This window comes from Myotis nattereri (assembly GCF_964212035.1).
Source record: "Myotis nattereri genome assembly, chromosome: 2".
Taxonomy (NCBI): Eukaryota; Metazoa; Chordata; class Mammalia; order Chiroptera; family Vespertilionidae; genus Myotis; species Myotis nattereri.
The window spans coordinates 165,365,076-165,390,744 of record NC_138076.1 but is presented as its reverse complement, the minus strand read 5'-3'; the positions used below and the strand labels follow the sequence as shown (position 1 = coordinate 165,390,744).

General features: G+C 46.7%; 1 protein-coding gene across 2 annotated transcripts; it reads right to left on the bottom strand.

Moving 5' to 3' along the window:
* Positions 1 to 1,410: 1,410 nt before the first annotated feature.
* CSRNP2 (cysteine and serine rich nuclear protein 2) lies at positions 1,411 to 14,313 on the bottom strand. 2 transcript variants are annotated; one of them, XM_081082621.1, is made up of 5 exons: positions 14,250 to 14,313; positions 9,197 to 9,432; positions 7,903 to 8,162; positions 4,620 to 4,916; positions 1,411 to 2,427 (listed from the first exon to the last, which is right to left on the bottom strand). In XM_081082621.1, exons 2-5 carry the CDS (start codon positions 9,345 to 9,347, stop codon positions 1,507 to 1,509), a joined length of 1,629 nt encoding a protein of 542 aa, XP_080938747.1. In that variant the 5' UTR covers positions 9,348 to 9,432; positions 14,250 to 14,313; the 3' UTR covers positions 1,411 to 1,506. The 2 variants fall into 2 exon arrangements, with proteins under 2 accessions (XP_080938747.1, XP_080938746.1); XM_081082620.1 differs by lacking the exon at positions 14,250 to 14,313 and having other exon boundaries at positions 9,197 to 11,284.
* Positions 14,314 to 25,669: the final 11,356 nt, after the last annotated feature.

The window sequence follows — 25,669 nt, the reverse complement described above, 5'->3', positions numbered from 1 at the left end:
GCTTTAAGACACCAGGGCTATAATATCCCACAAGAAAAGGCTTTATGATGGAGATAAGAAAGAATAGTTATCTCCCCCACCAAAAACATTTTCACTTTGTTCTTTCCTGGTTAATAAACCATACCAGAGGCAAAGCATGGCGTAAGGGATGCCAGGGTGCTGTTTCCTGCTGCCGCCACTTTAAAGCAGAGACAGAGACACCTTTGCTAGTGAACTCAGTGTGGTCAGTGGAGCACATCCAGGAACATGGGTGGACACGAGAGGAAAAGGTACGGCGTCCCCAGATGGAGGCAAGAACTGAACTGGAGTCCTGCTCTAGACCTCAAAGCTTTAGCATCAGAACTTGACTTCTTTGGAACCTGGGAGTTATATGTAACATTTAGCAATTGATTTGACTTCTGCTTTTCAGATATCAAGATGGAGCAGTCTAATATTTGCAATTCTTGGGAGTGAACTAGAATAGTAAAAGAACTCTCCAACCCTGTATATCCAAGGACCACCAAGGATATAGAAACAAAAAACAAAAAAAACCTGGTGACCTTAGAATGCCACATCCTATATTCCTTTAAAGCTCAAATCTCCCCAAGGGGGGGAACACCTGGGTGACCGTAAGCATGGCATGAAGTCCTCATCTTTCTAGACGGCAAACTTCCTGCTGCCTCCTTTGGACACACTTCACGCTCCATGTGCCTCCCATGGGACGTGTGAGCTCAGCCTAGAGCTGCCCAACAGCTACTGTCGGACGCACACAGAAGACACAAGCTCTTTATACCACATCCCCAGCCAATATAGCTCTTTTTCTTCAAAGGAAGGGGGGGGGTGGTGGCGGGGCGGCGGGTAGGGAGACAGACAAGTTAAACTCTAGTACCTAAGAACATGAGAAAGAAACAATTCAAGTTACAGACCAGGAATCCCCAGTGTGGGGAACAGGTCAGAGAACACCAAACATGTCAAATATTAACTTATTTACCAAATAGGGGGCTGGGGAAGGCAGGTTAAATTTTTTAAAATCCTGGTTTTGTACAGAAGTGGAGACCCTTCTCCCCCCTCCTCTCCAGGTGACATTTCCAACTGGATAACACACCAAAATGGGGTATCAGTAACCACTGAGAAAAAGGAGCTTGTACCCGCCCGGAGCTTAGGAGAGGGGCTTTGCTGTGCTGTTCAAATTATGTATTCTGATCCCTGGGAAAGGAGTAGCTGCTTGAGTTACCTAGTGTGTCCTGTGAGGCCCCAGTTCTTGGTTGCAATGGCCCAGAAAACAGTGTCAGCGCCATGGCCCTCTGCCCCAAGACTGTCCCAGACCAAGCCGGGGCTGGCCTCCTTGGCGCTGCTTACCTTTAAAAATGCTGTCTCAGCAGTCCTTCCCCCCACCCCCCCCCCACCACAGACCCCAATAAAATAACATGGGAGCAGCAGCTGCTTCTAGTTTTGTTCTGAAATGGTGTTAGGTAAAATAAGGGAATAAATAGAGAACAGGTAAGAGGCAGAATCTGCATGCCCGCATCACACTGCCAGAGGGCGGTCCAGGGACACATCTTCAGGGGGCCGGTCCTCGCTGGGCTGTGAGGTCTTCTCCACCACACAGCCCTCTGCGCTGTCCGTGCCGAAGGGGAGGTTTGAGGGCGACCACGAGGGGCGGGAGTCTTCATTCTCCCGCTCCTCAGGGATACAATCTTCGGGCACCAGTGCTTCTAGAGTGGATGCTTTCCCTGCCTCTGGCTGACACAGGGCTGGGTCTGTGGGGCTACAAGCCACCAGTGAGGTAACAGGGACAGAGAAGACATTGAGATCCTTCTCCTTGGGGAGAGAGGGTGGGGCTTCTCCTGGACTAGGCTCTCCTTTCACCCCCAGGACTGGCCTCTGCTCCACCTGGTAATAGACCAGGGGCCCGCTGTTCAAGTAGGATGGGCTGGTCGCTGCTGAGGCAGTTGGGTGGTCCGCGTTCTCAGCAAAACACAGGACGGAGGAGCCTGGGGTCAGCTGAGCCTGGATGAGAATGGGGGCCGTCAGGCCTGGGCACAGCTCCTCAGGAACCGCCAGGGGCTCCTCCAGGATACACACGCCCAGGCTCTCTATGCTGGAGTCCATGCTGGCACTAGAGCCGCTGGAGTCTTCCTCTGCCTTGAGCCGCTCCAGTTCCTCCGCACTCTGTAGGTGCATCACTGCAGTCTCATTCTCAGCAATGAACTCCTGGAAGTCCTGTGTCTCGGAGCCCTGGGCTCCTGTCGGGCTGCCGCTGGCGGTGGGCGAGGGCTCCTCCTCTGGGGCGGGCGGGCGGCTCACCTGCCGCTTGCTCTCCAGCTCCAGCTTCATGATGGTGTGGAGGTAATGCGTCCGAACTCTGATCGGATTAAATTCGATGCGCCCAGCCATGTTCCCACAGCCATCCCGGGAGCAGCCACATGGAAAGGACATGCGATCCACCTGAGAAGGGGACAAGGAGATTGAGGCAAGAGGAGACCATCAGTTTAACAATGGCGACAGGAGACTTTAGCTGGCAAAACAAGCAGGTGGGCCCTAACTGGTTTGGCTTGGTGGACAGAGCGTCGGCCTGCGGACTCAAGGGTCCCGGGTTCGATTCCAGTCAAGGGCATGTACCTGGGTTGCGGGCACATCCCCAGTAGCGGGTGTGCAGGAGGCAGCTAGTCGATGTTTCTCTCTCATCAATGTTTCTAACTCTCTATCCCTCTCCTTTCCTCTCTGTAAAGAATCAATAAACTATATTTAAAAAAAACACAACAAGCAGGTGGGATTTGTGGTCTTCTTACAAGAGACACAGCCAGCCCTAATTGGTTTGGCTCAGTGGATAGAGCGTCGGCCTGCGGACTGAAGGGTCCTGGGTTGGACTCTGGCGAGTACTTTGGCTGCAGGCTCGATCCCCAGTAGGGGGCATGCAGAAGGCAGCTAATGGATGTTTCAGTCTCATCCATCATCTGTTTCTAACACTCTCTCCCTCTCCCTTCCTCTCTGTAAAAATCAATAAAATGTATTTTAAAGAAAAAACAAAAAAGAAACACAGCCAATTCAAAACAAAATGCAGCGTGAGCTAGCACACAGCACAGCACAGACGGTAGTTATCAGACTACTTGTGTTTCCAGTGCAGCCTCGCTTCTCTCCCTAGGGCAGTGATGGCGAACCTATGACACGCGAACTCATTGTTTTGGTTGATTTTTCTTTGTTAAATGGCATTTAAATATATAAAATAAATATCAAAAATATACATCTTTGTTTTTCTATGGTTGCAAATATCAAAAAATGTCTATATGTGACACGGCACCAGAGCTAAATTAGGGTTTTTCAAAATGCTGACACGCCGAGCTCAAAAGGGTCGCCATCACTGCCTAGGGCTTTGTTTTCTCTTCTAAACAAAAAGTAGACAAATATTATATCAAAGGGCCTTTCCAAGTTCAAAAGTCCAGAGATGCCTCTCTAAATGCCAACACGTCTCAGAGCAGAAGAAATTTACGTTGCCTCAAAAACTTTTCCAGACTTAGCTGGTTTACTGAGAAAACAAAATGCTGGGGCCTAAGCCTCTTGTTTTCTGTGATGACAGGCATGGGAAGGGAGTAGAAGTCCCAGCTAGTCCAAAGAAATGCATTCTTGGGAAACTAAGCAAAAGGATCCCTAACAAAATAACAGAGCCAGCTTTTCATTACCAGCTTCATTTTTCCTGATGGTTGACCAGTTTGTTTCTGAAGAAGTTACCAAGACAACTAAGTTACAGAACAAGACCATCTAGAAAGGAGATGCTTTCTATTTCCTTTTCTCTTTTGGATCCCCAAAAGGGGGGAAAATAGCAAAAATAAAATTAAAACACGAGTAAGCTGCTATGTACAAATATACAATGTCAACCTAAAGAACTCTCTTCGGAACAGCCTAATTATCAGGGCTGTCCTCAGGTCTGTGGATCATAGACGGATTCATTATGGGACTTCAGTTTGACAAGCAGTATTTGGCTAGGTCCAGAAAGAAAAGGTTGGTCAGAAGTCCAACTACAAGGACTCAGCATCCACATCCTCAGTGTACAAGTCCCATATACCTTCCAATCTTTGGGATGGTACTGCTGTTTTCAACTGAATGCGTCTTCCAAGCTGTCCATCAACGGGCCAGCTGGGAGACGATGGGCCGGCTGAGGGAATGATGCTTTCTTTATGGACACTAGGAATTTAAGCTCTGCCAGGCCCAATGTGATCCTGAATGACAGCATCCAAGAACTATTTTGATTTTTAAAGAAGTGGAGAGAAGGCACTGTGAATAAGTTTGCAAGATAAAATCTAAAGGCCTACCTCATGTTTCTGCTTCCTTTTATCTCAAGGAACCAATCAATATTTAGGAAACGGCTACTAAGTGTGAACTTACTAACCCCTGTGCCTCCATTTGCTGACAGCTGTTCTTATCAGCCCCAAAGTATAAAACACAGACAAGATGACAGGCCTCCCAGCCTGAATCCTGTCACGCTGGTTTCCTTGGCTGGTGGAGGAGGGCTGTGGTACTGGGGAGTGTTCAGTCACAGGGAAGCCACCCTTTGATGGGTAGCCTTCCAGGTTCATTGGCACCCACGCCACACACCCTGACTCTAGTGCAGGTACACCATCTCAGGCCTGACTTGGACTGACCTGGCATTTAATCCCAGCTTGGCTACAGGCACACGCTTCTGGGTCACAGTACAGCCGACAGTCACACCCACACTCTTCCCGTGACAGGCGGATGGCTCGAAGTTCTTGCTTCTCTTCGGCATCAATGCGGTGGACCCCAGAAGCCCTCAGCAGGGCCCGTCGCCGTTTGGTAGGCAGAGGCTGTAGGAAGAAGTAATCGTCCACCTCCACATTTTCCACATCGATGTCTTCATCGGAAACATCATCCAGTGTCAGGCCATCGGCCTCCACTGACTCCACTGTCCCATTCTTGGTCAGCTGCAGAGAGCGGAAGGAGAGGTTAGCCTACAGCGTTCCCAGCACGGGCCTCGCACAGGGAGCCTCCGGGGTAGCACGGTCCAACAACTGTGCACCCGTGCTCACACAGTAGCCACAGCACATGTGGTGTGTTAATGGTTGGAGGTTCCCTGGTGTATAGATAAGCTTGCACACACCCTTCAGTTTGCACCCCCTAAAGGACTCAAAACCACATTTTGGGAAGTAGATTTCATTAAAGTGTAGTACAAGGCTACCAGATCTTTGTCAGTGAACCTAAATTCCCAATGTGAAAACTTACCTATTCATACCCAGGAGAGTTGCATTTTATTGGAAGGAGAAAAATATAAGCAAATTATTAATGGCTTGTAAGCCCTTGCTTTCTTTCTCTAATCATTTTTACTTGATTTCAAAGAAAAGTTGTATGTGAGGTGGGGTGCAATATGTAATCCAGGCAGAGCTGGGTTCTCTGGGCTAAGAGGAACAGCCAGCCAGGAAAGGGACTCTTAGTGGAAGGACAAGGTAAAGACAATCCATAGCTGGATGCGTTTGAGAACTCACTAGAGAATTCCAGTAAAGAAAATGAGGCCTCATAATCCCCAGGGCTCTGGAAGCTGCTGGCAGGATGAAAGCCAGCTACTGGAGGGTTGGGCTTATTTCATCAGACAGCCACAGGGCAGTGCTGGTAAAGGAGCAACTCAACTCCTAGGAGAGGTGTGACGCAACACACCTGGGGAATAAGCGACACACTGTATATTTGTTGTGGGCAGCAAAAATGAGAGAAAGTGGTGCTTCCGAGGATTCCTCACTCAATGATTTCTGCACCAGCAGGCCAACCACAAGGGCCTTTCCACAGGCCTTCGGCTGCTCCTGTCTGATCCACCAGGGCTGGCTTCCTAATCACCCTCACTGCTGCTGTCCTCTCAAAGGAAAGCGATTACAGATGCAATAGAAAGAAACCCATGTAGATGTGAGAATTTAATATGTCATGACAGGGTGACATTTCTTATCACTGACAAAGAGCCTTCTAATAATTAAATGGTATTGGGACAAGGGACTAGTCTTTTGGAAAAAAATAAGGTTAGATTCCCAAGTCATACTATTCATAATGAATTCCATATGGATAAAAGGCAAAAAAAAGTAATGGAAGTATTAGAGAAATTATTGGTAACTAAAGCTGCAGATGAAAAGCAGCTTTTTTTAAAAATTGATTTTAGAGCGAGAGGAAGGGAGAGAAACATCAACCAGTTGGCTCCCATACACACCCTGACTGGGATCCGAATCTGCAACCTGGGCATGTGCCTTGACCGTGAACCAACTGAGCCACACCGGAAGGGCACCAGCAGCTTTTTTCTTTCTTTTTGGTGGCAGCCCAAAAGGAAAATAAATATTAGATGGTATATGGGAGATACAGAATATATATTTTTTGAGACCAACTGCCTCCCCTATAGAATGCTAAAGATAAGAAAAATTTCTAAGAAAATAAACTGGACTTGGGAAGGGCAAAGTAAGGGTTTTTTTCTTGATACAGATAGATGGCTTAGATGCCAGCACTGCTGCTGTTCACTGTATCTGCTAGTAAGCTGGAACCCCATACCTCAAGCCTCAAGTTTGTCTCTAGACCTCCTACTAGGGAGGCCATAGGATGTTGTTTTGACAGATCATTCCTCTATCAGATTTAGGAGAGGGATTCTTCTTGGGGAAAGAGAAGAAAGCCTTCATTACAAACGATGAGAACCGTGTTTATTTGCCCAGCTGTTGCTATAGCAGCAGGGAGGTGATGGTGTCAGTGATGGAATTCCTCAGACACAGAGAGTGAAGCCTGAATGTCATTCTAGTTAGAAAAACAGGTGTACAGCTTTAGGAGAAGGCTGAGGAAAGTAGACACTGAACTCTCAAAGGAAGAAAGCAATGACATCCAGTTAACCTACATCCTCCGCCACCAGTTCCCCAACCCTACCACACTGAAGTGTGTCTCACTAGGATTTCACCCATAACCTTGGCAATAATGCAGCCACCTATTTCAATACAGGTCTGCAAGAAACTTGGCCAGGCCTAAAACAGTGTTCTCCAAATTTAGAACTAGGAACTCTGGGGGAAATTTTTGCAGACTGGTGGAAACTATGGCTGTGGAGTACCCAGCAGTGCTATGATAGCAATCTAAGATGGGCCTTCTTCCAGGCCTGCTCTCCTCCTATACTTGAGCTGGTGCAGCATCAGTGGCAGACACAGTGCTATGCAAACTGAGATAACCATTTGGTAATGCTGTTGCTTATGTCCGACACACTATCACCTAGAGGTGACGGGGGTTACAGAAATAGCAAGATCCTTTCAGACAATGCAAAAGATCCCAAACCTGCCCTGTGCATGAGGGCAACAGGTATTTATCTGATAAGACATTGAAACACTGTGCTTCCACAGGTTCTGGGGGTGGCAAGCTTGAATGTCTTCATTCACATTTTAAGACTTTAAAAAAAATTTGCTGCCCTAGCCAGTTTGGCTCTGTGGATTGAGTGTCAGCCCATGGACCAAAGGGTCTCGGGTTCAATTCCAGTCAAGGGCACATGCCCGGGTTGTGGGCTCGATCCCCAGTTGGGGGCATGCAGGAGGCAGCTGATCAATGATTCTCTCTCATCATTGATATTTCTATCTCTCTCTCCCCCTCTCTGAAATCAATAAAAATTATTAAAAAAATAAAAAATAAGAAAATTTGCTGAGGTTGGCAAGGGCAGGAAATTCTAGAGAAGCCATTTTGCTATCTCTGATAGACACCCCACCAGACACCAAAAGAAGGGTCTTAGAGATCTGATTCCATCCATATCTGAGCCTTTCACTAGAAAGATCTGGAATCTACAAGCCAAGGAAGGGCAACAGTAAAAAAAGATATTAGGAAATAAATAAATAAATAAATAAATAAATAAATAGACCTAGATGGTTTCCCACTTTATACTGGCACCTGGGAAGTACCAGCCCCAGGTCCCCTAGGCACCTTCATCTTCTTGGCGTGGAGTTTCTCTTCCTTCAGGTGCTCACGGAGAATCTCCCGATGGTTCACCTCCTGCTCTTGAGCAAACTCGCAGAGCGTGTAGCTGCGGACGGAGTTATGGCGCTGGGCCATGCCCAGGGAGCTACCCCCCTGGCTGGGCACACTGGTGAAGCCCTGGCGCCGGGCAAAGTAGTACACAGTCACCTGGTCAAAGCGCACATTCTTCCTCCGTAGCTGCTTCTGCCGCTTCAGGATGGAGGTGGCTGAGAAGGGAACACAGAGCATTTTATTAGCCCAGAGATGGCCTGTTTGGGGACCTTATTCTTTCTCATCCATCTAGGCTCTCAACTCTTCTCCAAAGGTGCAACCTGTACCTAGAGATAGTTCTCATTTTCAAATCAGCTTTGAGCATCAGCTGGTCCACAGTGCCTGACTTCACCCAAGCAGACCACAAAGTCTATTTTTAGACATCAGTTGGGAAGAGGATCTCTAGGTAATCTTCTCAGGATAAAACGACCTGTATAGCTTCACTGTTCAACACAGCAGCTACATGTGTCAATTTAAATATAATTAAAATGAAATAACATTTATAACTCAGCTCTTCAGTTACACTAATCTCGTTTCAAGTGCTCAATAGCCACGTGTGGCTAATGGCTGCAGATAGTGCAGATACAGAACGGTTTTTTCATAACAGAAAATTCTATTACAGAGTGTTGTATAATGGAAGAGCAAATTTCTGTAAAGGGCCAGGAAGTATGTATTTTATGTTTTGCAGGTCATCAGGGCTCTGTTGAAACTACCCAACTCTGTCATTGTAGCATGAAGGCAATAACAGACAATGAGTGTGGCTGTGTTCCAATAAAACTTTATTTACAAAAGCAGGCAGTGAGCCAGATTTAGTCCACTGGCAACCCCTGATCTATAGTATCCAAAGTTCTTTCCAAGAAACTAATTGGGGCAGAAGAATTAAGAAACCTGGAGTTGCCCCAGTTGTTCAGGCTATAAGGATTTATGTCCTGATAGAGCTACAATATCACAGAACCCTATTGGACTCTGGTGGGGAAGGGTAAATCCTGGACTCCTCTCCTCCCGGGGACCCAAAAACCAAGCACAAGTAAAATCAGCTGGAATAAATCAGACTTAAGTTTACGATATTGGAGCAAGGCGGAGCCTAAGAGTGGGAAAGATTATGATTCGGGGAAATCCCCAAGCTGGTTAGAAGAAGTGTCTCTCAAGAGCTGCAGTGGGCGCTGATGCTTGGGGACATGGGTGTACACGGGGGGAGAGGCCCACTCACGGGTGAAGCTGGCAGTCGTAGGAGGATTGAGGCTGTCGCAGCTGTCGGCACTGTCACTGCTGGAGATCTCATCATCGGAGTTGGATACTGATGAGCCCACATCCACATCATCAAACTTCCTCTTGAGACCCGAGCCCGTGAATGCATCCATTGGTTTCAGAGGGGTTTCCTGGGGAGCCCACCGCGTTGGCCCCAAAGCCCCTGTTCACCACCAGGTCGCCAGGTGCATGAGGATCCTGCCGAGGGGAAAGAGGAATCAGCATTCCTGGCTTCAGACAGACCCCTCCCAAGTCTGTGCGTAAAGGTCTCCGACTGAAGAGAGAAAGCACCTGAGCTAGCACCGATGTCTGGTTTCTCCTGATTAGGTCACTTCTCTACTGATTCTGGCCAACATTCTCCTACTTTTGTTTCCCTTCAGCCCTTTCAGTCTCAGTCCCTCTCAGAATAACGAGCGGAGTAACCGCAGCACCTTTCCCAGCGGAGTGAAGGCCTTTGGTTCCAAGCCGTCTGGGGGATACCAGGAGCTGCTCTACAGATCAAACAGGAGAGCGCCCCAAGGGCCAGGAGGGACTCGGCACCAAAAGCAGAATTAGGCTGTGCCTAAGTCTAGACTACATCAATTATTTTCCTGGTGAAGATACAGCCTGGCATTTCCCAAAGTATATATATGAAATAAATAATTCAAGCAACCAAGGTCGTACGTGCCCGGAACAAAATCAAACTCAGGTCCAGGGCCAAAGCCCCAACCACTGAGTGAAACCAGCTAGGGCGGATATTAATAGTTTTTGCATGAAAATAGGACTGCTGTGTCAAAACAGTTTAGAAAACTGTTTGTGGGAGAACCTCTTAGAGGCTTTTCACATGCTAATGAGCATGGGGAAGGGTGGGAGAAAACAGCACACAGTGTTTCCGCACACCTGAATATGGGACCCTTTGTTTTCCAGAGTATTTTAGGGGCAAATAAATGAATCTTGGAAAACACTTTGGGAAATACTGCTCTAGGCTCTCAATTTCAAAGTACATCAGCAGCCAAGGAAACACTTTACCCAGATCTTCACAAGTATAAAATGTCTCTCCAGGCTCCTAGAAAGGTCAACTTTGGTTCTAAAGAATGGACTGCAGATTAGAATCTCCACTGGCTTCAAACCCCAGAATCCTTCCCAATCTCATACTGCTCCATAAAGCAGGGTTCCGCTGGTCTGTCCTCCTCTGTGCAAGGAAAACTCAGCCTTACCACCTCTGCCCTCTGTAAAGGAACCAGCAAAGGGAAAACAAGTAGCAAAAGAAATGACAATTTACTCTGGTCTCATCAACATGGCAGGCAGTGTCTTCAACAAGCTGTCACCCAACCAAGGAGTCTGGGATACAAATCTCCTCTGTCTTTGCACTTTAGTTCCCAAGGATATGAATCTGCTCGACAGAAATGCTGTCAGGGCCAGGGCCACATGTGACGATACCAAGCCTCCCTGCTTGCCTCAGTAATGCCAGAGTCTCCCCAGACTATGATCTCACTAGTTGCTAATTATGCAGCAGGAATAACAACAGTGCCCAGAAAGACAGGGCTGCATTACTGCAGAGCAGCTACCCAGAATATACTGTGTGATGTCAAGAGATGCCTGCTACAGGGCTGCTTTTCTGGATTGTGTCTCTTGGAAGCAATTTGCCTGCTCTTGGGTAAGTTCTATATAGTCGACCAGATCCATCCAGATTTAATTTAAAAATCTGCCTTTTTAAGTCACAAGATGGACTTAAGAAACATCAGCCATAGAGGTCTCAGACAAGCACATTCCTGAAATAAATCTGGCTAGGGAGTGGGGGAATGGGGGGAGGGGGCAGCGAGGGATCAAATACTGGATAAGAGTTGTAATTAAATTTAAAAATGAGCCCAAAGTACCAATGCTGGTCTCCAGGTTACTGATCTTGCCATCAGAGGTCACATTCCTAGGACATGGTAAGAAGGAAAGAGCCGAGGTCTGTTCATGGGTTAAGAATAGCGATGGTTTAAAGGTATCTGTTAACTAACAAATTTCTCATTCCATTCTATTCTGAGGGTGGGGGAGAAACCTTTGCAATTAAGTACTTATGTGGGTGAGTAAAAAAAAAAAAGAATAATGTTAACCACTAAATTTTATTTTTCCTCCCCAGTTAAAAAAACTTGTCAACCACATGAAATCTCAAACTGAGCTGGAAATCTGCTTTCTCAGAAAGGTTGTAAGTCCAGCTTCAGTTTTAACTGAGATCCAGCTAGTGATGCTACTAGGAAAGTGGCCCCTTCAGCCTGGAATTACTCCAGGATTTAGGATATGCACTTCTGGTTCTTTCCTGGGGGTCCCCTTCGCTTCTGGCAGTGTGGATTCCCTTTGAATATTTCTCTTTAAGCGCTGAATGACATTGGGCATGGGCCAAACCTTTTTTGTTGTTGTTAATCCTCACCCGAAGGTATTTTTTCCATTGATTCTTAGAGTGGAAGGAAGGGGGAGAGACAACATCGATGTGAGACATCAATTGGTGGAGCCTACAACCGAGGTCCATGCCCTTGACCAGAATCAAGCCACGACCCTTCAGTCCCAGGGCCGACACTCTAACCACTGAACCAAACTGGCTAGGGCCCAAATCCTCTTTACCATCAAAATGCTCCACTGACTTCACCCCGCTGCCCTTAGGGGTGTCATTTCTGTTAGGTTAATGTTTGTGCGCTCTGGTGCAGCGAGGATTGCTGGCTGCTTACTCCATTCTCCTTCACCCTTTTATCTATGTCTTTCCTCTTCCACTCCGGGAATGCTGGTTTCTGGGTAATGACAAAGGGTAGGTAAGAACGAAAAATAAAAAGATGTGAAACCCACGAGAAAAATATTTTCCTTAAAATGCCTGAGAATAATCTATGGCTACGTGTGTAAATAACATGCATACTAGTCCTCTTCACCCCACACAGGGCCTGTCAGCATCATGTTCTCTGACATTAACTCCATTATTAAAATAAAACAACTCCGTCGATTCTGTCCTGACAACCAATGTAAGTTTCAATCTCAGGGCAGGTCTCCTTGTCCAGCTCTGGTGCGAACGTAACCTGTTAGATAAAGATGTTCACGGGCACCAAGAATAAACCGGGAGAGCCGGTTTACAACTAGAATAGGTTCCACATTTCCCAATTTGTCAAATCAACCTCCTTTCAAACCACAATTAGAAACCAGTCGTTCCCACCTCTCAACTGGCAGAGGATCCATGTGTGTGCCCCAGAGAAACACTTAAAAGTTATGCTCCCAGCACTTAAACCCATACAGAAATAATCCAGGTGAGACTAGCAATGCAGGCAGTCACTGACAGTTACCTGTCACAGGGAGCAGCTCAAACAACAAATGCTTTTGAGAAAACCATGCAAACCTCTGTAAAAGCTTTAAAATGCCAGTGAAATGAAAGGTCAACTGACACTTTCTGGCTACATGCTTTACAGTCTCTTCTCAAGTGTTTCAGGCTGAACATTTCCCAGAGGTTTCCACAGAACGTAGAAGCTATTAGGCTGGCACCAAACAAAACAGATCTACAGCGTGTGTGCACGTCAGCACTAGATCTAAGCCTTTCCAGGCCTGAGGATTCCTTTAAAACCAGAATATGAGACTAGCAAAAGGGACCCCCGCCCAATTTTGTGGATGCAGAATATATTTGCAAAGTTTAGGTATTTTAAGCCTCTCTCTTAAATGAATTAAAAAAAGAAAATAAGACAAGATACATCTCACAGGAGAAAGCCTCTCCGCTCAACTGGAACCCAACCTTCTGCTAAAGGTCAAGGGACCCAAACCTCCAGTAAGATCATCAGGGCTGCCATCTGTAGCTAGGGTGGAGGAAGGAAGGCTTGCTCAGTGTTACAAACCTGAGTAAGATGACCTGTCCTATTTCTCCTTTTACAATATATTCTGGTTAATTCTCAAACACTATGAATTGTGTAGGTGTGTGTCCTTGTGATTACCAGGATCATGAATCTTTAGGGAACTCAAGTGAAAACATCCTTCACACTAGATATTTCAAGGAAGTCCCCCTCCTCCACTCCCTGGTGTTGACCGACCTGACCTACACAAGGTTGGAGGCGGCTCTCCATGTCCAACCCACCATCATGTGGAGGAAGAGCTGGAACATGCTGCTGTAGGGAGCATTACCTCTCAAGGATAGCCCCTCACTTACAGCTCTGGTACAGCCAGCATCCCCCCGGCTTTGGAGATTTGCAAGATGGAAAGTCAGTACAGAAAAGGGAAATGTGAATCAACGACGGCTTTACCTTGAACTGAAAGGCAAGGGGACACCGTGTCTCTCGGGGGTAACTGCTAACATCTGATCCTGAAGAAAGGCGGGGTGTCACAGTGCCCCTCTAAACTCCCTGAAAACGATGCATCAAGGCCATGGCCCTAACAGGGATGAACGGCAGTCCGCTGCGTGCTTGGGCCTGTGAAGGCGGTCAAGCTCCAACCGGGGCAGGGGATGCTTTCGCTTTCCCACCCAACGCCAGAAAAACGGGTGACAGACACATCAGGAACCTGAGCTCAAAGGACATGTCAAGTGGCCAGTTCCCCTAATGGACACCCTCGCCGAACCCGCCAGCTCCCGGGCATTTCTTCCCGACTGCTCACCTTCCCGCTCATTCTGATCTTCTGCAGCCCCACCAGCCTCCCCATCCCTTCCTGCCGCTCCTCACCGATTCCCAGCCACTCCTCCATTTCCCCTGCCCCCTCCCCTTCCTTCGCTGCCCTCCATCCTGCATCATCTCCACTCCACTCCCAACTCAGCCCTCGTCCGCAATCGTGCCGGCTCCCCGGCCGCCCCTCGGCCTCCCAGAGCGGCCCCGCCGCCCGGCCGCGATCCCCGCGCCGAGGTCTCCCACGCCTCTCCCTCAGCTCCCCTTCCAGCCGCGCCTCGGCCCCCGCCCCCCGGCCGGGAGCCTCCCTCCTCTCCGACCCCTCCATCCGCGGGGCTCCGGGCTGCCCACTCCTCCACCGCCGCCCGAGGGCCGATCCCGAGAAAGGACGAGGCGGCACCCTCCGCCCCGCACCCCCAGGCCCATTACCGGCCCCGCCGCCGCCGCCTCCTCCCGCGATGGTCTCCGCCGCCCCCGCCGCCGCCCTAGCCCGATGGCGAGGAGGGAGGAGAGTGCCAGTCCTGGGACCGCGACCACGGCCGGGAGCTCCCCGGCCAGCAGGACCGGGAGGGAGGGCGGGTGGGCAGGGCGACCCGCAGGCAGCAGAGGGCGGACGGCTCCGGCAACTCGGGCGCCCCGGCAGCAGCCGCCCAGAACCGACCCGGCTCCGGCTAACAATAGGCTTCGGCCCCAGTGCTCTGCCTCTTATAGGCGCCGGCACGTCCGACCGGGCCCCGGGGCAGGCTGGGAAATGGAGTCTACGTGCAGGCCCCACGCCCACCGGCATGCTGGGAGTTGGAGGCAGTGACCGGCCGAAGCCACCACTCGAGCTAACTGGCTGGCGAGGCGGTCTCTGCTGCCGCAGACCCGGGAAGCGCGCGTTTGGCGCCAATGCAGCGTTTTGGGGCGGGGCGGCGCTCAGCTGCAAATTTGCAGTGACGACACGGATTCCCGTAGCCACACTCCCATGCCTACAGAACAGCAAGAAACCCGTAGCTCGCTCACGGGATATCTTAGTCTTAAGCAGCAGGACATGCTGCAGCCTGCCCAGGGTAGGGAGAAGAAAATACAAGCAATATACTGAGTTACCTCAATATGTATTGACGGGTTGATTTGTTTTCTTTCAAAATTATGTTTGCCAAGGACACCCTGCCGCGATTGCCTGTCTCATTCAGAATAATACATGTCTCCAACTTGACCTATAAGGCCCTGCAAGAGATGGGTGCATCTCCCCCGCCCCCACCTCCACCCCTAGCCCGCCCCCCTCGCCCCATCCTAATCATCTTGTTACCTTCCCCTTTTCCTCTCCCTTACTCTGCTGTTAATACTGGCCACTGGCCTCCTTGCAGTTGCTTCAACTGGACAATCATGCTCTCATCTCAAGGCCTTTTGCCTGGAACACTCTTTTCACCAGCTGGCCATACCCCCTCACTTAATATTTGCTCAAATGTCCCGTATCAGAGACCTGTTCTAACCATTATTTCTAAAACGGTGTTTCCCCTTAGTCTCTTTCCCCTTGCCTTATATTTCTTCTTAGCATTTAACACCTGACATATGTTTATGTTTTTCAGTCTTCTCTCACTTTTCTAAATTCCATGCGAGCAAGGAATTGTTTTGTTTATTATATGGTCAGCACCCAGTACAAAGCCTGGTATTTGGCACTTAGGAGCTCAGTATGGACTTATTGGATATTTATTGGGTTGAGAGATGGCAGGAGTTAAACTCAGGATAGGCTTGGTTCCCAAGCCAAACTCTGCACTACAACCAAGAACTAGGGAGCCAGATCTAGAGGCTAGGGGGGCTTGGAAAGAAATGCCAAGAATTCCATTCCTTGCCCCTAGGTGACAGGAGACTCCAAGAGGCTAGGAAACAACACCACAAAATGAAACAGCAGCAGATCCCAAAAAAGTAGACCTTAGGGTACCATGTATTGATCAATTCCCTATCTGCCAAAATGTATGTGTGATATAACATTTGGTCCTGGAGCCAGACGGCCTGAATATAACCCCCAACTCCTCCACTCACTAGCAGTGTGACCCTTAACAACGTACATAACTTCCCTGTGCCATAGCTCCCTCATCTGCAAAATGGAGACAACAGTAGATGTCTTGTAGGGTTTTGTGAAGATTAGTTAATGCTTATAGTATAAAATGTTTACAGGCACAGTCAGTACTATGTAAATGTTCATGATTCTATTTTTTCTGGACACAGAGGACAAAAAGGAAGAGAAGGCCCCAGATCACTCTGTGAATCAATGGGCTAAGTAACAAAAAAACAGTCTAAAAGTCATGTGGATAGGCTAAAAAAGATCTCCTATGCCTACACATCCATAGTAGGAGTAGTCATGGAAATTTATCTGGATACCAGCAGCCTCAGTGCCAAAGCTTTGTTATTTAATGACACCAAACTACATGACAGCCAAAGCAAAGTTAGCTTATTCTTTAAGACAGCAGAATCCAGGCCTGCATGGCTGAGTGGTTGAGTGTCGACCTATTAGCCAGGAGGTCATGGTCAGGGCATATGCCCAGATTGCCGGCTCAGTCCCCAGGGGGGGATGTGCAAGAGGCAGCCAATCAATGATTCTCTCTCATCATTGATGTTTCTATCTCTCTTTCCCTCTTCCTTCCTCTCTGAAATCAATAAAAAATCTATTTTTTAAAAAGATAGCAGGCTATGACCGGTTTGGCTCAGTGGATAGAGTGTCAGCCTGCGAACTGAAGGGTCCCAGGTTAGATTCTGGTCAAGGGCATGTGACCGGGTTGTGGGCTGGATCCCAGTGGGGGTTTTGCAGGAGGCAGCCGATCCATCATTGATGTTTCTATCTCTCCCTCCCTCTTCCTTCCTCTCTGAAATCAATAAAAATATATTTAAAAAAAATAAAAAGATAGCAGAATCCAATTTGGCAATAAGCTCTAAATCAGTCAAAATATCATCTGAGCCCTGCTGGGTGTGGCTCAGTTGGTTGGAGAGTCTGTGAAACAGGGTGGTAAGTCTGGTTCTCCCTCAGGGCACTGCCCAGGTTTCAGGATCAATCCCTGGTAGGGGTGCATGCAGGAGGCAGCCAGATGATATCTGTCTGTCTGTCTGTCTCTCTCTGTCTGTCTCTCTCTCTCCCCTTTCCTCCCTCTCAAAAAAAAAAAAAAAATCAACAAAAACTACAAGACATTTAAAAAAAATCATCCGAACCTCTAACAAACATCACAACCATTTATCACAGGTTACTTATTCAGCATTTCATTGTCTTGATAGAATCACTAGCTAAAATTACCCCAGTGGTGCCAGTTGGCTCCTAACTGCAATTCTGCCTCCAGCCTAAGCAGGGCCTATGGGGGTCAAATGACCAGGAAGCTCAAGTGCAGTAGATTAGAAACGACAAAGAAAAGTGAAAAGAAATGCTAATATTATTAATATGTAAACAACACCTTGGACATCGAACTCTAAATGTTACTGCTTTGTCTTAGACCATGCTGCTATGTCTGTAGGAGCCAGCTCAGAATGCAGAAATCAGGGATGGTTTGTTTGTTTGTTTGGGGAACAAAAAGTCAAAGCAGAATTAGGTAGAAAAGACATACTATCAAGAGCAGCAGCCAACAACAACAAAAAGAACAGCAGCCACCAATGAAAACCAAAGGTCAGATTTTAGGTCCTGACCAGTGTTTACACAATTGTCTTACAGTTGTGTGTACATGTCGTAGAAGAAAAGGAGCCACGTGCTCACCTGACAAGCTTAGGAAAGGCCTTCGTGGTGGCTTTGCAAACTCAGAGACCTAAAATAATCACAAAAGATGGTCTGGAATGAACACTTTTTAACTAAAAGCAGTTTATGGCAGGTAGTCATGTCCTAGGCTAGAAACTTCCCTGACAAAAGTCAGCCTGTATCTTATGTAAGCCCGCCTCTCTCTGATGTGTCTGTGTGTGCCAGAACATTCCTTTGGAATGTCAGGGTAACTCCCTTTCATTCCAGACCCCTCAGGGCACAACCAGCGCACCCTGGTGGAGACCATAAACCCTCTCATTGTTATTGTCGCCATGTCATTGTTAAGTGTTAGCTATCCTGTATCCACCTAGGTATAAGATGTGTCTATCCTTTTACTTTCCATTCAATCCCAGAGGCTTCCTGGCTTGTGCTCTCTCCCACCTCCCTAATCTATCACCAGTGAATTTCATGTAACCCACTCGCATCTTCTGATTGTAATGTATAAAATAAGATGCAAAACTGCCTTTCTCCCATGACCAGCTTGGCTCAGTGGTTGAGCATCAACCTATGAACCAGGAAATCACGGTTCGATTTCCGGGCAGGGCACATGCTTGGGTTGTGGGCTCAGTCCCCAGTAGAGGGCATGCAGGAGGCAACCAATCAATGATCCTCTCTCTTTCTCTCCCTTCCTCTCTGAAATCAATAAAAATATATTTTAAGAAAAGTAAAACTGACATTCTCTGGAGTATTACCTTAATCCATTGAGGTTTTGCTTTCCAGGCAATTGTTGACAGTTTGGCTCTAACAAACTCACAAAAATTCTTGTGAGTTTATAATACAAAATAATTAGCCATTTACATGCAATAAAAATGAATATACTAATATTAATATTTTTTTATTGATTTCAGAGAAAAAGGGAGAGGGAATCATTGACTGACTGCCTCCTGGCTGCCCTCTACTGGAAATCAAGCCTGCAACCTAGGCATGTGCCCTTGACGGGAATCGAACCTGGGATCCTTCAGTCCACAGGCTGATGCTCTATCCACTGAGCCAAACCGGCTAGGGCAGGGAATGTTTCTTTTTTTTTAATATATTTTATTGATTTTTTTACAGAGAGGAAGGGAGAGGGACAGAGTTAGAAACATTGATGAGAGAGAAACATCGATCAGCTGCCTCCTGCACACCCCCTACTGGGGATGTGCCCGCAACCAAGGTACATGCCCTTGACCAGAATCGAATCTGGGACCCTTCAGTCCGCAGACCGACGCTCTATCCACTGAGCCAAACCGGTTAGGGCTGGGAATGTTTCTTATGTTGAGCAACTGAATAAGTGTATGAAGTATAAAATAAACTCCCAACAGCCCAATGAAATATTATCTTTTTTAAGATTAGAAAGCTGAGGTTTAAGATATTTTATTGTCCAAAGTCACATCCAGGAAGAGCATGATCTGAGATTTGAACAGAGGATTATCTGACACCAAAGTAAATACTGTATGGACTACTGTTTACCACTGAAATATACACAAGAATATACTCTTGGGGGGGAGGGGGAGGTAAAAGCTAATAGGTCAGAGGATACTGTGTTGAGTTTCATAGAAAGAAAAAGTTAAAATAAAAAGTTAAGGCCTTGTATTTGTTTTTACACTGACAGAGACTTGTAGGGTTAGCCCTGAAGTTGTATGCCACTTTTACTAATTTATAGTTAATTGTAATCCAGATCTAGAGGGACAGACATCTGTTTGTGACTAATCCCACAAGAACCAAAGGAGATCTGTATGTGCAAATGTGGGGAAAAGGGCCACAGCGATTTAAAAGCATAAACTAAGAAGCTCTGTGAGTTTTATCAAAGATTTCAAAAAGGACATACACAGGTTGATCTATCTATGTGTATAACACACATAGACACCCTCTTAAACAAGCAGGCCCCGGCTGGCTAGCTCAGTTCATTAGCCTTAGAGCACTGTCCCAATCTGCCAAGGTTCAATCTCTAGTCAGGACACATACAAGAAGCAACCAATGAATGCAAAATTAAGTGGAACAACAAAAAGCTATTTCTCTCTCTCCCTTTCTCTCTTTCTAAAATCAATCAATCATTTTTCTAGCAGTCCATCGCCTTAACCACTTAGCCACCTCATCCCATCAGTCAATCAATCATTTTTAAAAAAGCAAAGCAACAACCGAGTGTGAGGGGGGAGAGTACAGGGTGATGAGTTTAGAGAGGGCACATTTAATAAGCCTAAAGGAGGTGAATGAAAGTCTGAAGCAAAGTTGTTAAGATGTCTAAAAAGCAAAACAGGAAAGTTATTAACTAAATCCTTAAATGAAAAATCAGACATTAGAATTCAGAAAGAAAACGGGAATCTTGCCCTAACCAGTTTGGTTCAGTGGATAGAGCATCGGCCTGCAGACTCAAGGGTCCCCAGGTTCGATTCCGATCAAGGGCATGTACCTTGGTCGTGGGCACATCCCCAGTGGGGAGTGTGCAGGAGGCAGCTGATCGATGTTTCTTATCGATGTTTCTAACTCTCTATCCCTCTCCCTTCCTCTCTGTAAAAAATCAATAAAATATATTAAAAAAGAAAAGAAAACGGGAATCTTCAGTGATTAAAAAAGGAGTGTGTCCTAGCTGGTTTGGCTCAGAGGATAAAGCATTGGACTGTGGACTGAAGGGTTTCGGGTTCGATTCTGGTCAAGGCACGTATGTGAGTTGTAGGCTCAATCCCCGCTCCTAGTCGGGGCATGCCAGAAGCAACCAATAGATGTGTCTCTCACTTCACTGTTTCTCTCTCTATGTCTCTCCTTCTCCCTTCCACTCTCTAAAAAAAAAAAAAATCAATTGAAAAATATCCTTGGGTGAGGATTAACAACAACAACAACAAAAGGAATGTGCACCTCATCTTAAGCAAATATATGAAAACATAGATTCACCTGATAAAAGGGTTATTACTCATGTTCCAAAAGATACCCCCCAAAAAAGACCCCATGCAGTACAAAATAGTATAATACAATAAATAATACACTAATATTTTTAAATAGCAAGTTCCCTTATAATTTACATTAATCCAATTGAAAATTTTAATTCATATATAAATTAAATCTCTGAATTTTAGAAGACAAATGTTAGTTGCAGTTTTCAAGGTAACTTGTTGAATAGGCCTATGTTCATAAGGAACAACACAGAAGAGATCTGGAAGTGAATAGGAAAGTTGAAAAAAGAAAAAGAACCTGAAAATAGATGGAAGTTTAAAGTCAAAGGTAAAATATAGTCATTAAAAGAAGCAAACAATAAAAGAGAAGAAATAATCCTATATAATGAAAACCTAATATGCTATCTGTTCAACCAATCAAAGCATAATATGCTAATGATATGCTAAGGCTGCTCAACCGCTCGCTATGACATGCACTGACCACCAGGGGGCAGACGGTCGACCAGTCAACCAGTTGCTATGCCATGCGCTGACCACCAGGGGGCAGACGCTCAACACAGGAGATACCCCCTGGTGGTCAGTGCGCTCCCACAGGGAGAGTGCTGCTCAGCCAGAAGCCCTGAGCCCGGCTCACAGCTGGCGAATGCAGCGGTGGTGGCAGGAGCCTTTCCTGCCTCTACGGCAGTGCTAAGGATGTCTGATTGCTGGCTTAGGACATCCCCTGAGGGCTCCTGGACTGTGTATTATTAATACACTAGAGGCCTGGTGCACGAAATTGGTGCACTCAGCGGGGGGGGGGGAGGGGGGGGAGGACGGCGAGTGCACCAATTTCGTGCACCGGGCCTCTAGTGTATTAATACAGAAAAAAAAGGTACTGATGGATTTAATCTCACATCACATAAGCCATCTTTTCCAGTTCATTCTTTGGTAGGCAGCTAGACAGACGTGAGCAGAGCAAGGATGATGGGCCAGGTTAAAAAGGTCACTGGGGTGGAAAAGCCCCAAGTACCTAGCAAAGGACAATTGTAGGGTGCAACCTGGCCCCCAAGATGGCCTTTCTTTTACTCCCCTAGCACCGTGGTCGGCAAACTGTGGCTCGCGAGCCACATGCAGCTCTTTGGCCCCTTGAGTGTGGCTCTTCCTAAGCCTTAGGAGTACCCTAATTAAGTTAATAACAATTTACCTACCTATACAGTTTAAGTTTAAAAAATTTTATTCTCAAAAGGAATTTCAGTCGTTGTACTGTTGATATTTGGCTCTGTTGACTAATGAGTTTGCCGACCACTGGCCTAGCATATCGCTGGCCATGTGGTTTTGACCCCCTACCTTTCCTCCCTAGAAATAACACCTAGGCTTCAGCTGTATTTCAGCTCCAGGCCCAGAAAAGAAACAAAACCAGCTACAGCTGACCTCCAGACCAGCTGCATTGAAGAATGACCCTTCCCTGGTGCCCTCCAATCAATCAGTGGAGACCACAACCTTGAAAGGACACACCTGGAAAACTGCTGAATATTCTATTGAGAACTTTTCCTGGGACCCTCCCCTAAAATCTCCACCCTTAAAACCCTTAGGACAGAGGACCTAGCGCCTCTCCTGTCTGCAAGCAGGCATGCCTTCCCTGTCCCCCTCTCTGGCCCCCAGGCATGTTACCATTACCTTCCTCACTCCCAAGCTCCAAAGGACCTTCCTTTACCTCTATAATTTGTTTCTTAATCCCATTACTTCTAGGAATTACTCCCACCTCTGTGATAAATGTAAGTTCTCTTATAGTTTGAGTCTTGGCTCTGAATTCTTTCCTAGCCAGAATTCAGGTACAGAGGTTGCTGAACCCAGATTTGGTCTGACCCCATCGATCTAGCACCTGGTACCATTCTCACTGCCTACAACAGGTCCATTATATAGTAAATGAGTAAATTCTTCCTCATTTAAACCATGGAGTTCATATAATGGGACAAAAATTTAATCACAAGCTAAACATAAATATTCTAGTAAAAAAAGCCTTAGCCTACAACTAAGAAAACAGAGCATTTTAAAGAGGAGAAGAATAATACAGGATTACTCTAATGAATTAGTATACAGGGTGGAGCACAAGTAGATTTACAGTTGTGAGTACTCAAAACAAAGTTTATTCTTATATCATTACTTACTATCGCATTAGTTTCCATACAAACAACTGTAGACTTCCTTTTGCCTCACCCTGTATCAATGAGGCAGCTAGGTGGGGCGTCTGCAACATTCCCGATGAGATTCTGGAGTTCTCATAACAGACCAGTAGAGGCCATAACATATCAAATTCCTATAAAGGAACCACCCATGGCCAAGGAAACCAACTAACGGTTCAGAAAAATGACAAAATGACTCGACTTCAGCTCTCTAGTCCCAAGCTCTATGGGATTGTTAACTACTGGCCAGAGAAAAAAGCTACAATGAGAGGGAGCAGCTCAGTCCTGACTTCAAACATCTGCACCCCAAACCCGTGTTACTTCCAAACTGAATGCAGAAGCTCCAGTCAATCCTTCACAGTTTGCAAAACATCCCAAATCTCTGCGGCCGCCCCACACAAAGAACGCCGGGGACAAAGGGTTTCGGGGCACTCCAATTGGCGTACCTTAGACATAGCTAGTTCCACATGCCAGACTTTCCCCACTTGCCAAGCCCCCAACGCTCCTCCCACGCACAGCAGTGAGATCATGACCTACTCCTCACAACATACCCAATGCCTGAGAGTGCCTGACTTCCAGGAGTGAAAAGGTCTGCCCTTCATGTGGACCTCTTTCTCAGGTCTTTCAGACGCTAGTGGTCTTGTATTCACTGTACTACAATTTCTTTCCAGACAATATGGCCATTCCCTTTTCTCCTCCTTTTAAATGACTTCTTAAAGAAATCACTTATGTGGGCAAACATTCTTATTGGGCCATAATACTGGACAAAGTCTTATCACTTACTAGATACATTTCATGTAGTGACTAGTACTCAATTCTTAGATTCCTGCGAATAGCTCTTTCTTTTTTATTTCCCAACTAGAGGTCCGGTGCATGAAATTCATGCACGGAGGGGTGGGGTATGTCGGACATCCCTCTTACAATCCAGGGCTGCTGGCTCCCAACCGCTTGCCTGCCTGCCTGCCTGATTACCCCTAACTGCTTCTCCCTGCCAGCCTGATCACACCCTAATCACTCCCCTGCTGGCCCTACTGCCCCTAACTGCCCTCCTCTGCAGGCCTGGTCACCCCTAACTGCCCTCCCCTGCAGGCCCGGTCACCCCCAACTGCCCTCCCTTGCTAGCCTGGTCGCCCCCAACTGCCCTCCCCTGCTAGCCTGGTCACCCCTAACTGCCCTCCCCTGCTGGCCTGGTCGCCTCCAACTGCCCTCCCCTGCAGGCCCGGTCACCCCCAACTGCCCTCCCCTGCAGGCCATCTTGTGGCAGCCATCTTTGACCACATGGGGGCGGCCATCTTGTGTGTTGGAGTGATGGCCAATTTGCATATTGTTCTTTTATTAGATAGGATAACTCTCTTTTAACTACCAAGTCTTTATACAGCAGATTCTTCTAGACCAGGGGTGGGCAAACTTTTTGACTCGAGGGCCACAATGGGTTCTTAAACTGGACCAGAGGGCCGGAACAAAAGCATGGATGGAGTGTTTGTGTGAACTAATATAAATTCAAAGTAAACATCATTACATAAAAGGGTACGGTCTTTTTTTTTTTTTTAGTTTTATTCATTTCAAACGGGCTGGATCCGGCCCGCGGGCCGTAGTTTGCCCACGGCTGGTCTAGATGGAACCTATTACACTTCAAGGGAACGGAACAGACAATGTTAAATCAAATAAGATGCTACTCTATTCTCAGGAGGGCCTAAAATCTAAACATTATCTTCTCATATGCCCTCACTCTAACAGAATCACTAAACTATTTTAAATAGCAACTGTCACATTGTTTAAAAGGTAAAATCCAGCAAATTTGACTTCTAGGAATATATCTGAGAGATACATGCAAAAAAATTCTGACAATGCCCCTTGGCCAGAATGGCTCAGTGGTAGAGTGTCAGCCCTCGGACAAAGAGTTGAGGGTTCAACATCAATTGGTTGCCTACTGTATGCACCCTAACTGGGGATCAAACCCACAACCCAGGTATGAGCTCTGACTGGGAGCCCAATCACAACCTTTCAGTATATGGGAGGATGCACCAAACAATTGAGCCACACCTGCCAGAGCATGGGAATGGCAATTTTTTAAAAAGAATGATATGGAACTATAAATTCTAATATAGAACTATGTTCAAGATATGTTATATAAATTCAAAAGCAAATTGCAGACTATTAGTTATTACATAAACCCAACTGAGTATTTGTGTGTGTGGGAGAGCAGAGAGAAAAAGAGAAAGAGAGCTATGGAGGGGTACTTTTTAAAAATGATGATTTCATTTTTAAAGTGGAATGGAACTAGGTTAAATAGTAAGTTATATTATTCTTTTATTGTTTGAATTTATCACTTTGTGCATAACTTTCATAATGAAAAAGATAGTTTCAAATTTTGATTTAATAGAAAGGATAAACAGTGAACAGATGCCATTTTTAAAGAAGGTGAATAATCACAATACCAATTCTTACCAATTATATAGTACTAGAGGCCCAGTGCATAAATTCATGCACCAGTGGGACCCCTCGGCCAGGCCCGTGGGATCAGGCTGAAACCGGCTCTCCAACATCCCCAGAGGGGTCCCAGATTGCGAGAGGGTGCAGGCCAGGCCAAGGGACCCTACCAGTGCACTATTGGGGCTGAGGAGGGATGTGGGAGGTAGGCAGGTGGGGAGGGACTGTGGGAGGGCTCCAGGGCATGTCTGGCCTGTCTCGCTCAGTCCCTATCGGCCAGACCCCAGCAGCAAGCTAACCTACCAGTCGGAGCGTCTGTCACCTGGTGGTCAATGCACATCATAGCGATTGGTCAACCGGTCAACTGTCTGGCCACTGGTGGTCAGTGCACATCATAGCGAGTGGTTGAGTGGCCTTAGCATATCATTAGCATATTATGCTTTGATTGGTTGACCAGACGACCAGACACTTAGCATATTAGACTTTTATTATATAGGATTATTATATAGGATTGGCACTACAAATATTTTCTGGAGCTAAAGAAAACCTAAGAGATTTTATGGACAACTTAAGGATCTGTGATTACAAACTTGTATGAATTCATTCCTATAAATTTGAAGACTACTCTAAAAA